The sequence below is a fragment of the Lampetra fluviatilis genome, chromosome 71 (assembly GCF_964198595.1).
Source record: "Lampetra fluviatilis chromosome 71, kcLamFluv1.1, whole genome shotgun sequence".
Lineage (NCBI taxonomy): Eukaryota > Metazoa > Chordata > Hyperoartia > Petromyzontiformes > Petromyzontidae > Lampetra > Lampetra fluviatilis.
The window spans coordinates 4,767,834-4,781,348 of record NC_136345.1 but is presented as its reverse complement, the minus strand read 5'-3'; the positions used below and the strand labels follow the sequence as shown (position 1 = coordinate 4,781,348).

Below are 13,515 nucleotides of genomic sequence, written 5' to 3'. Positions count from 1 at the left end.
ACGAAAGCAGCTTTACATCGATATCACTCAACTCACTTACACAACTCACTCACGTAGAAGGGAAATAATAAAACTAAAACATAATAAAATACAATTCTCACGACGTTTCAGACGCTGTCTTCCCGACAGCCCTGTTCTTCACCTGAGGACGGCTGCTTGCGTTGTGGCCGAAACGTCGTGAGAATTGTATTTTATTATGTTTCATTTTAATTATTTTATTATTTCCCTTCTACGTGACTTTACCGAAAGAACCAAGAAGATGAATCACTGCAGTCACGAAAGCTTTAAATCGAAATAAAATACAATTCTCACAATTGCATTTTATTACGTTTGAGAATTGTATTTTATTATGTTCTATTTTTGTATTTTATAAAGTTTTATTTTTTATTATTTTATTATGTTTTAATTTTATTATTTTATTAAGTTTTATTTTTATAATGTTTTATTTTTTATTACTTTATTATTTCCCTTCTACGTGACTTTACCGAAAGAACCAAGAAGATGAATCCCTGCTGCAGTCACGAAAGAAGCTTTCAATCGAAAAGTGTTTTCATTTGTGTTTGCCGATGACTTTGTGCGTTTCGTATCGAAATCGCCTCCAGTGTTGCTGCTGCTAGCGGCAATAGAATTTGTTTAAAAGTCAAAAAGTCTCTCTGCACGTCCCTCTCTGTATGTAGTCAAAAGTCTACGGCTCTCCATCCCCCCCTCCCCTCTCTCTCTCTAATTTTAAATCCTTTATATTAAGTTCACTTGCTTGCTTGCTTGCGTGCGCGCTTACGACCGTGCAAATCTTTCGGTCCCGTGATCCAATCGAGCTGACATTTTGGCACACAGACTCGTTGTGCGCGAGAATTTTTGTTCGTGCGAAAACATTTTGTTACTCCAAAATTTTCCACTTTTTAGGGCGAAAAAAAAAAAATGTCAGATTCAATTTTAAATACCAATGTGATCAAAATGAAACTCTCAACTCAAGACAAACAGAAATGAATGATAAAATAAATCCGACGCCACGCATATAAAGGATTTATTAGTGAAAAACGTAGTTTTAACGGGGTTAATTTTGTCTCTATCTCTCGCGCTCCCTACCACACACACCCTCCACCCTCTCTCTCTGTGTGTGTGTGCATACCCCTCTCTATCTCGCTCGCCATCTCTCTCTCTTCACGCCTCTTCCTCCTCCCCCCACGTCTCTCACTCCCCCCCCTCCTCCTCCTCCTCCTCCTCCCCCATTTCTCCCTCTCCCCCACCTCCCCTCCCTCTCTTCCACCCTCTCCATCTCTCTCCAATGTCGTTGTTTTCGTTGTTATTGAAGCAACAGCTGTGGCAATGCCCTGGATTCTCTGAGCCGGAGAGAGGGAGGGAGAGGGAGGGAGAGTGAGCGGGCGAGCGGGCGAGAGGGCGAGCGGGCGAGCGGGCGAGCGGGCGAGAGGGCGAGCGAGAGAGCGGGCGAGAGGGCGAGCGAGAGGGCGAGCGAGAGGGCGAGCGGGCGATCGATCGAGCGAGCTTGAGGTGGGGGTTTACATAAACCAAAGTTATTATTAAAAAAAAAAAATACGAAATGATGAACGAAACCAAAAGTACCGACTACACCGAGCATCTTCTTGCTTCCACTGCATCGTCAAAAAACAAGTAGAGAGAGAGGCGGGCGGGGGATGGAGAGACGTGTAGACTTTTGACTACATAGAGAGAGAGAACAGAGATGGTTGATCTTCCAGAGGCCGGATGTGTTTCCGGTACAGGAGCCTGTCGTGCGAGATGGAGGCCTGGCCCAAGCCGTGCGACGTTAAGGAGATTTTCCTGGGTCTTGATTCCTTACCCGTACCCGGCCGCACCAGGGTCGCAATCGGGTACCCGTACCCAGCCGTACCCGGCCGTACCCGTACCCGGCCCGGTAGGGGTACGGGTACGGGTACCCGATTGCGACCTCTGGGATGAAGCCATGTTGCAGGCGCGGGTGGGTTTATTCTAGGAACTTGAATTGTGAGAAGAGACAAGACGTTGGGAAATGAGTGACAAACGGCGACTCACCAGTGACTCACGGCCTACCCGTACCCGTACCCGGCCGCACCAGGGTCGCAAACTGGTACCCGTACCCGGCCGGGTACGGGTAGCCGGGTATCGGGTAGGGTACGGGTATTGGGTACCCGGTTGCGACCTCTGGTCACCGCTCCGCCTTGCAGCTCTGTGGGAATCGGGTTTTCCCCCCTTTTTTGTGGCAAAAAAAACCCAGCTTCGTTAAGACGTTAAAACTCAAAGCAGAGACGTTTTTAGGCGCGGAATCGCGTCCGCATTGGCCACTGACACTTGCGGTGAAAATACGGACGGAGAACGTGCCCTTGGTTTTTTCGGTAAAGCCGCGTAGAAGGGAAATAATGAAGTGATAAAGTAGTAAAAACAAAACAATTCTCACGACGTTTCGATCGCAGCGCAAGCCAATCGTCATCAGGTGTGACAACTGTAGTGAAAGTCGTGGAAGCGACTTTTGGAATCCGGTCTTTATTTGACTTTCTTTGACAACACTCCTTCACGCTGCTGACAGACCACGTGGTGCAGCCTGGACCACGTGGGCAGCCTGGACCACGTGGTACAGGCTGGACCACGTGGTACAGGCTGGACCACGTGGGCAGCCTGGACCACGTGGCACAGCCTGGACCACGTGGGCAGCCTGGACCACGTGGGCAGCCTGGCCTCTCCCCTCCGTTCGTTCCAGTTCTGACCACGTGTCGTTCGTCTCCACCCCTATTTAATAGCCGGGTCACGTGGTGCCTTTCCACCAATCCTGGTTAGCCTCCATGGAATCTTCCAGACTCCACCGTAGGCTCCCGGGTCCACGCCCCTGACTCGTCTCCCCATTGGCTGTGGCCAAAGCCAGCAGAACCAATCATCTACTTGCAGCTGTCACCTTGTCGTGACGTCAGGGCCACGCCCTCTAGGCTTCCCCCCATTGGCTGTGGCCAAAGCCAGCAGAACCAATCATCTACTCGCAGCTGTCACCTTGCCGTGACGTCAGGGCCACGCCCCCTAGGCTTCCCCCCATTGGCTGTGGCCAAAGCCAGCAGAACCAATCATCTACTTGCAGCTGTCAGCTTCCCATCACGTCATAGACACGCCCCCTAGGCTTCCCCCCATTGGCTGTGGCCAAAGCCAGCAGGACCAATCATCTACTTGCAGCTGTCACCTTCCCGTGACATCAGGGCCACGCCCCCTAGGCTTCTCCCCATTGGCTGTGGCCAAAGCCAGCAGAACCAATCATCTACTCGCAGCTGTCACCTTGCCGTGACGTCAGGGCCACGCCCCCTAGGCTTCTCCCCATTGGCTGTTGGCAAAGCCAGCAGAACCAATCATCTACTCGCAGCTGTCACCTTGCCGTGACGTCAGGGCCACGCCCCCTAGGCTTCCCCCCATTGGCTGTGGCCAAAGCCAGCAGAACGAATCATCTACTCGCAGCTGTCACCTTGCCGTGACGTCAGGGCCACGCCCCCTAGGCTTCCCCCCATTGGCTGTGGCCAAAGCCAGCAGAACCAATCATCTACTCGCAGCTGTCACCTTGCCGTGACGTCAGGGCCACGCCCCCTAGGCTTCCCCCCATTGGCTGTGGCCAAAGCCAGCAGAACCAATCATCTACTCGCAGCTGTCACCTTGCCGTGACGTCAGGGCCACGCCCCCTAGGCTTCCCCCCATTGGCTGTGGGCCAGGACCGGCAGAACCAATCATCATGTGATCCGTCAACGACCCGGACACACGTTCCTTCGGAGTGGGCAGGCAGGAACTTGGTTGGACAGCGCATTTCGTGCACGACAGACAGACAAATAATCCCTGGCGGGCAAGTGTGGAACCTGTTGTTGTTGTTGTTGCTACCTGTGTACAAGAGAACTTGGCTTGAGGTAGCCAGGCAGACAGCCAGGTAGCCGGCCCTCTTAACTGTCGGCCCCTCCCCCTTGATTAGGCCCCTCCCCCTTGATTAGGCCCCTCCCCTGACCCCCCCCCCCCCTCAGGCCCCTCTCCTGACCCCCACCCTCCATTAGGCCCCTCCTCCTTGCTTAGGCCCCTCCCCCTTGCTTAGGCCCCTCCCCTAACCCCCCCCTCCTTTAGGCCCCTCCTCTGACCCCCCCCCCTCAGGCCCCTCTCCTGACCCCCACCCTCCCTTAGGCCCCTCCCCTTCGCTTAGGCCCCTCCCCCTTGCTTAGGCCCCTCCCCTGACCCCCCCCTCCTCCCTTAGGCCCCTCCCCCTTGCTTAGGCCCCTCCCCCTTGCTTAGGCCCCTCCCCCTTGCTTAGGCCCCTCCCCTGACCCCCTCCTCCCTTAGGCTCCTCCTCTCTCCGTACCCGGAAGTAGGTCTCCACCAATCAGAGAGCTGTGTGTATTACATATTTATTAATGCGCGACAGACGAGTCAGTCAGACAGACAAATAATCCCTGGTGGGCAGCAGTGTGGAACCTGTTGTTCCTTCCTGTAATATCCTCACATTACACAACCACCACCGCTTCAGCAGTTTTTTTCCTCTTCATAATCAACGTTGTTTAGGGGTTTAGATCGCCGCGTTATTTATAAACGTGTCGTAACCCTCCACCACCCGACACGGCCAATCAGTAAAAAAAGTGTCACGTTGACAAAAGACAAAATAGTTCACTGCTTTAGCCCCCACACCGGTGTGTGTTGAAGCGCGGAACCACAACATTTACAATTTTTTGAGTAGCACGACGTTTCGCTGGTAATTGCATCCAGCATCGTCGTCGCGCAATTCGCCAGAATGGTGAGGGGCTCTGCGGTGTCTCCCGCTCTTATATAGAGAAGCATCAGCAGCAGGGTGACGTCATCATTAATTAATGATGACGTCACCCTCCTGCTGCTGCTGCTCTATATAAACAGCAGGGTGACGTCATCATTAATTAATGATGACGTCACCCTGCTGCTGCTGCTGCTCTATATAAACAGCAGGGTGACGTCATCATTAATTAATGATGACGTCACCCTCCTGCTGCTGCTGCTGCTCTATATAAACAGCAGGGTGACGTCATCATTAATTAATGATGACGTCACCCTCCTGCTGCTGCTCTATATAAACAGCAGGGTGACGTCATCATTAATTAATGATGACGTCACCCTGCTGCTGCTGCTGCTGCTCTATATAAACAGCAGGGTGACGTCATCATTAATTAATGATGACGTCACCCTCCTGCTGATGCTCTATATAAACAGCAGGGTGACGTCATCAATAATTAATGATGACGTCACCCTGCTGCTGCTGCTCTATATAAACAGCAGAGTGACGTCATCATTAATTAATGATGACGTCACCCTCCTGCTGCTGCTCTATATAAGCGGCAGGGTGACGTCATCATTAATTAATGATGACGTCACCCTGCTGCTGCTGCTCTATATAAACAGCAGGGTGACGTCATCATTAATTAATGATGACGTCACCCTCCTGCTGCTGCTGCTGCTCTATATAAACAGCAGGGTGACGTCATCCAGGGTGACGTCATCATTAATTAATGATGACGTCACCCTGCTGCTGCTGCTGCTCTATATAAACAGCAGAGTGACGTCATCATTAATTAATGATGACGTCAGCAGGGTGACGTCATCATTAATTAACGATGACGTCATCGTTAACTCATTAACTCATCAGGTGCAAAGATTCAGGGGGGGGAGTGATTGTAATTAAATGCTAGATTAGTAATCAGGCTTTTCTTCTTCTTGGTTCTTTCGGTAAAGTCACGTAGAAGGGAAGTAATAAAATAATGAAAATAAAACATAATAAAATGAAATAATTCTCACGACGTTTCGGCTACAACGCAAGCAGCCGTCTTCAGGTGAAGACGGCTGCTTGCGTTGTAGCCGAATTATTTCATTTTATTATGTTTTATTTGTATTATTTTATTACTTCCCTTCTACGTGAAGACTTTACCGAAAGAACCAAGAAGATGAATCCCTGCAGTCACGAAAGCTTTAAATCGATATATTTTATTGGTTTATATTTTTATTATTTTATTATTTTATTATTTCCCTTCTACGTGACTTTACCGAAAGAACCAAGAAGATGAATCCCTGCAGTCACGAAAGCAGCTTTACATCGAAATCAGGCTACTGTTACGATGCGAGTTGTAGATCAGTAATCAGTTGGAAAGTGTTTTATTATTGTGATTATGCTACATCAGTAATCAGTTAGTGTTTGTTTCCCTTATAAGGAATTGTAATGCATCTTATTTAAAAATACGCTTCCAGGCCGCACTGAGCCTGTAGCTGTCTGAGCGATGAAAGTTATTTCTGTTTCTCTCAATTTCAATCGATTCTCTAATTCGTCTTTGCCAGTAGTAACCAGTTTGACACAGCACTTCAACGTTGTCAAAATTATTTTTCCTCTTGCTGTCGTTGTAAATCCCTGATGTACGATCGGTTGCGTCGCGATCGAAACGTCGCGTTCCATTTTGTTTTGCTACCTGCGTGGACTTTGCCGACAGAATCAAGGGCTTTGGATTCACCATCGGTACCTCATTTGCCAGTAAAAAAGAATATGATGATTGGTTTTTTACCCTTTTATCTGGCAACGAAACTGAGTATAGTTGTAGTGTGTAGTGTATAGTGTAGTGTAGTAGTGTAGTGTGTTGTGTAGTGTATAGTGTAGTGTATAGTGTAGTGTAGTAGTGTAGTAGTAGTAGTGTAGTGTGTAGTGTGTAGTGTAGTAGTGTAGTGTGTAGTGTAGTAGTGTAGTAGTGTAGTGTAGTAGTGTAGTGTGTAGTGTATAGTGTAGTGTATAGTGTAGTGTAGTAGTGTAGTGTAGTGTGTAGTGTATAGTGTAGTGTATAGTGTAGTGTATGGTGTATAGTGTATAGTGTAGTGTATAGTGTAGTGTATAGTGTAGTGTATGGTGTATAGTGTATAGTTGTAGTGTAGTAGTGTAGTGTGTAGTGTAGTAGTGTAGTGTGTAGTGTAGTAGTGTATAGTGTAGTGTATAGTTTAGTAGTGTATAGTGTAGTGTATAGTGTAGTGTAGTGTATGGTGTATAGTGTATAGTGTAGTGTATAGTGTAGTGTATAGTAGTGTAGTAGTGTAGTGTAGTGTGTAGTGTAGTAGTGTAGTGTGTAGTGTAGTAGTGTATAGTGTAGTGTATAGTGTAGTGTATAGTGTAGTGTATAGTTTAGTAGTGTATAGTGTAGTGTATAGTGTAGTGTATAGTGTAGTGTATAGTGTAGTGTAGTGTGTAGTGTAGTAGTGTAGTAGTGTAGTGTAGTGTATAGTGTAGTGTATAGTGTAGTAGTGTAGTAGTGTAGTGTAGTGTGTAGTGTAGTAGTGTAGTGTGTAGTGTAGTAGTGTATAGTGTAGTGTATAGTGTAGTGTATAGTGTAGTGTATAGTTTAGTAGTGTATAGTGTAGTGTATAGTGTAGTGTATAGTGTAGTGTAGTGTGTAGTGTAGTAGTGTAGTGTAGTGTATAGTGTAGTGTATAGTGTAGTGTATAGTTTAGTAGTGTATAGTGTAGTGTATAGTGTAGTGTATAGTGTAGTGTATAGTGTAGTGTAGTGTATAGTGTAGTGTAGTAGTGTATAGTGTAGTGTGTAGTGTAGTGTGTAGTGTAGTGTATAGTGTAGTGTATAGTGTAGTGTAGAGTGTAGTGTATAGTGTAGTGTGTAGTGTATAGTGTAGTGTATAGTGTAGTGTATAGTGTAGTGTGTAGTGTATAGTGTAGTGTGTAGTGTAGTGTATAGTGTAGTGTGTAGTGTAGTGTGTAGTGTAGTGTGTAGTGTAGTGTAGTGTGTAGTGTAGTGTATAGTAGTGTATAGTAGTGTATAGTGTATAGTATAGTGTAGTGTATAGTGTAGTATATAGTCTAGTGTATAGTAGTGTATAGTGTAGTGTATAGTATAGTGTATAGTAGTGTATAGTAGTGTATATTGTAGTAGTGAAGTGTGTGTGTGTGTGTGGGGAAGATCACCACCATCACCATCTTCATCATCATCATCGATGTTACTCGCTGGCGAAGGGTCATTATTCAGCTCTGACTGGAATTGTCCCTTCTGCAAGATGTCTGTCAGTAGCTGCAGCGCCGGAGTTGCTTGAACGATTCCCTGAAGTCCGCGTTGAGACTCGGGTGGGTGGGGGGGGTGGTGACTTTGGCAGCTGCGAACGCCTTTCACGGCGGTATGAGATGGAGGGAGAGAGAGATGAGAGGGATAGAGTGGGATAGAGTGGGATAGAGAGGGATAGAGTGGGATAGAGTGGGATAGAGTGGGATAGAGTGGGATAGAGAGGGATAGAGAAGGATAGAGTGGGATAGAGAGGGATAGAGGGGGATAGAGTGGGATAGAGAGGGATAGAGTGGGATAGAGTGGGATAGAGTGGGATAGAGTGGGATAGAGAGGGATAGAGAGGGATAGAGTGGGATAGAGTGGGATAGAGTGGGATAGAGTGGGATAGAGTGGGATAGAGTGGGATAGAGAGGGATAGAGTGAGATAGTGAGAGATAGAGAGGGGGATAGAGTGGGATAGAGTGGGATAGAGAGGGATAGAGTGGGATAGAGGGGGATAGAGTGGGATAGAGAGGGATAGAGTGGGATAGAGAGGGATAGAGTGGGATAGAGTGGGATAGAGTGGGATAGAGTGAGATAGTGAGATAGAGAGGGGGATAGAGAGGGATAGAGAGATAGTGACAGATAGTGTGAGATAGAGTGGGATAGAGAGATATATACAGAGATATAGAGATATACAGAGGGAGATCTATATAGATTCATAGATGTATATAGATAGATATATATCTATATAGATTTCTAGATCTATATAGATCTATAGATGTATATAGATAGATATATAGATCTATACACAGAGTGAGATATAAAGATATATAGAGAGATATAGAGAGAAAGATATACAGAGAGAGGGGGGGGGAGGGGGGGGGTGTGAGAGCCTCGCTAATTGGCTGAACCAATTAGCGCAGCGTGAGACGCGCGTGCCGAGAGAGGGTGGGGGAGGGGCGAGGGGGGAGGGGCGAGGGGGGAGGGGGGAGGGGCGAGGGGGGAGGGGGGAGGGGCGAGGGGGGAGGGGGGAGGGGCGAGGGGGGAGGGGAGGGGCGAGGGGGGAGGGGAGGGGCGAGGGGGGAGGGGGGAGGGGAGGGGGGAGGGGAGGGGGGAGGGGAGGGGCGAGGGGGGAGGGGCGAGGGGCGAGGGGGGAGGGGCGAGGGGGAAGGGGGGAGGGGGGAGGGGGGAGGGGGAGGGGTGAGGGGTGAGGGGGGAGGGGCGAGGGAGAAGGGGGGAGGGGGAGGGGTGAGGGGCGAGGGGGGAGGGGCGAGGGGGAAGGGGGAGGGGAGGGGCGAGGGGCGAAGGGGGAGGGGCGAGGGGCGAGGGGGGAGGGGCGAGGGGGATGATTGGAAGTGGGAGATTAAGTTGGAAGGAGGAGTGAGATTGAGTGGGAGAGATAGTGTCAGTGTCTGTGTGTGTGTGTCTGTGTGTGTCACTGTGTGTCTGTGTGTGTGTCAGTGTGTGTGTGTGTGTCTGTGTGTGTGTCTGTGTGTGTGTCTGTGTGTGTGTCTGTGTGTGTGTGTCTGTGTGTGTGTCTGTGTGTCTGTGTGTGTGTCTGTGTGTGTGTCTGTGTGTGTGTGTGTGTCTGTGTGTGTGTGTCTGTGTGTGTGTTCTGTCTCAGCGTTTCCGCTGTGGGGGTCACGCGTGACTGCCCTGATAGAGGAGCTCGCTAATTGTGCGTGAGATCCACTCCATGTTTAGCCGCCACGTCACGGAGTCGCGTGCTGGGGGGTGAATGAGTGGGTAGGTGGGTGATGGGTGAATGTGTGGGTGGGTGGGTGGATGGGTGAGTGGGTGGGTGGGTGAGTGAGTGAGTGGGTGAGTGGGTGAGAGAGTGGGTGAGTGAGTGGGTGGGTGAGTGGGTGAGTGAGTGGGTGGGTGGGTGAGTGAGTGGGTGGGTGGGTGAGTGGGTGGATGGGTGAATGGGTGGGTGAGTGAGTGGGTGGGTGAGTGGGTGAGTGAGTGGGTTGGTGGGTAGGGGAGTGGGTGGGTGATGGGTGAGTGAGTGGGTTGGTGGGTGGGTGAGTGGGTGGGTGGGTGGGTGGGTGAGTGGGTGGGTGGGTGAGTGGGTGGGTGGGTGGGTGGGTGGGTGAGTGAGTGAGTGGGTGAGTGGGTGGGTGAGTGAGTGAGTGGGTGAGTGGTTGGGTGATGGGTGAGTGGGTGGGTGAGTGAGTGGGTGAGTGGGTGGGTAGGTGGGTGATGGGTGAGTGAGTGGGTGGGTTAGTGGGTGGGTGGGTGGGTGAGTGAGTGAGTGGGTGGGTGAGTGAGTGAGTGAGTGGATGATGGGTGAGTGAGTAGGTGAGTGAGTGGGTGGGTGAGTGGGTGGGTGGGTGAGTGAGTGGGTGAGTGAGTGGGTGGGTGAGTGGGTGGGTGGGTGAGTGGGTGGGTGGGTGAGTGAGTGAGTGGGTGGGTGAGTGGGTGGGTGGGTGGGTGAGTGGGTGAGTGAGTGGGTGAGTGGGTGGGTGAGTGGGTGAGTGAGTGGTTGGGTGGGTGAGTGGTTGGGTGATGGGTGAGTGGGTGGGTGATGGGTGAGTGGGTGGGTGAGTGGGTGAGTGGGTGAGTGAGTGGGTGGGTAAGTGGGTGAGTGGGTGGGTGAGTGAGTGAGTGGGTGAGTGGGTGGGTAGGTGGATGATGGGTGAGTGACTCCGAAAGCACGAAGAACAACCCAGAGCCCAGTCCTACTGATGCTATCATAGGCCTTGACCAGGTCAATAAAGCAGAGATGTAGGTCTTGTTGGAATTCCCTACACCTCTGCTGTAGCAGACGGACAGAAAATATGGCATCTGTGCAGGACCGCCCTTTCCTGAAACCGCATTGGGGCTCCGCAAGCCTCTCCTCAGCGTGTTGCCTCGAAAGGCGATGTTGAATCATCCTTGCCAGGACCTTTCCCGACCTCATACTGAGCGGGCGAATGCCCCTGCAGTTGTTACAAAAACAAAAGGTCCCCCGTGTAGCCTGCTACAGGCTGTAGGGGCAAGTGCTGTTAGCGAGAAGCAGTGCATTTGAAGGCTACTGGCACTGTGGCTACACAGAGGGGGTGGGTGGCCAGCACCATCACTACACCACCACTACTACACCACCACTACACCACTACCACTACACCACCATCACTACACCACCACACCACCACCACTACTACACCACCACCACTACACCACTACCACTACACCACTACCACTACACCACTATCACTACACCACCATCACTACTACACCACCATCACTACACCATCACTACTACACCACCACCACCACTACACCCCCACTACACCACCACCACTACACCACTACCACTACACCACCATCACTACACCACCACACCACCACCACTACTACACCACCACCACTACACCACCACCACCACTACACCACCACCACTACACCACCACCACTACACCACCACCACTACACCACCACCACCACTACACCACCACCACTACACCAGCACCACTACACCACCACCACTACACCACCACCACTACACCACCACCACCACTACACCACCACCACTACACCACCACCACTACACCACCACTACACCACTACACCACCACCACTACACCACCACTACACCACCACCACTACCACTACACCACACCACCACCACCACACCACCACCACCACTACACCACCACCACCACACCACCACCACTACACCACCACTACTACACCACCACACCACCACACCACCACCACTACTACACCACCACCACCACACCACCACCACTACACCACCACCACTACACCACCACCACCACCACACCACCACCACTACACCACCATCACTACACCACCACACCACCACCACTACTACACCACCACCACTACACCACCACCACTACACCACCACTACACCACCACCACTACACCACCACCACTACACCAGGTAGCTCGTTTGAGGCTGAGTCGACCTAGGGGAGGCCCAGGACCGGTTCAGAGAATCGTTACTGAGTGGAGTTGGCCGTGAGCGGGAATCGATCTCGAGTCGCCAGGTTCGTAGCGCAGCGCTAACCACAACACCCACCACTCTCTACACACACACAGACTTACACACACACTGACACACACACACTGACACACACACACTGACACACACACTGACACACACACACTGACACACACACACACACTGACACACACACACTGACACACACACACTGACACACACACACAGAGACACACACACACACTGACACACACACACACACTGACACACACACACTGACACACACACACACTGACACACACACACTGACACACACACACTGACACACACACACACACTGACACACACACACAGAGACACACACACACACAGACACACACACACTGACACACACACACAGAGACACACACACACACTGACACACACACACACACTGACACACACACACTGACACACACACACACTGACACACACACACTGACACACACACACTGACACACACACACACACTGACACACACACACACAGAGACACACACACACACAGACACACACACACTGACACACACACACTGACACACACACACACACTGACACACACACACACTGACACACACACACAGAGACACACACACACTGACACACACACACTGACACACACACACTGACACACACACACTGACACACACACACACTGACACACACACACACACTGACACACACACACAGAGACACACACACACACAGACACACACACACTGACACACACACACTGACACACACACACACACTGACACACACACACACTGACACACACACACAGAGACACACACACACTGACACACACACACTGACACACACACACTGACACACACACACTGACACACACACACTGACACACACACACACTGACACACACACACTGACACACACACATACTGACACACACACACTGACACACACACACACAGCGTGCGATGCTAACGCGGCCTTCCTGCCTCACAGCAGGAGGGAGTCCCGGTTCGAATCCCAAGTGGAGCGACTTTGGGGTCGTGTTGGTAGTGGGGGTGGGGGAGCGGTGGTGCAGTGGTTAGCGCACTGTGTGTGTGTGAGTGGGGAGTGGTGGTGCAGTGGTCATCGCACTGTGTGTTGGTAGTGGGGGTGGGGGAGTGGTGGTGCAGTGGTTAGCGCACTGTGTGTGTGTGAGTGGGGAGTGGTGGTGCAGTGGTTAGCGCACTGTGTGTGTGTGAGTGGGGAGTGGTGGTGCAGTGGTTAGCGCACTGTGTGTGTGTGTGTGAGTGGGGAGTGGTGGTGCAGTGGTTAGCGCACTGTGTGTTGGTATTGGGGGTGGGGGAGCGGTGGTGCCGTGGTTAGCGCACTGTGTGTGTGTGAGTGGGGAGTGGTGGTGCAGTGGTTAGCGCACTGTGTGTGTGTGTGTGTGGGGAGTGGTGGTGCAGTGGTTAGCGCACTGTGTGTGTGAGTGGGGAGCGGTGGTGCAGTGGTTAGCGCACTGTGTGTGTGTGTGAGTGGGGAGTGGTGGTGCAGTGGTTAGCGCA

At 51.1% G+C, this 13,515-nt stretch overlaps 1 protein-coding gene across 1 annotated transcript in view; it reads left to right on the top strand.

The window, feature by feature from the left end:
• Window positions 1-1,722: 1,722 nt before the first annotated feature.
• The window catches only part of LOC144952984 (T-box transcription factor TBX1-like), a gene marked incomplete at its 3' end in the record, with an annotated part of 36,461 nt that continues 24,668 nt past the window's right edge, over window positions 1,723-13,515 (top strand). The window contains 1 exon segment of the mRNA XM_078883466.1: window positions 1,723-1,775. Within this exon segment, the coding sequence (XP_078739592.1) occupies window positions 1,723-1,775 (53 nt within the window).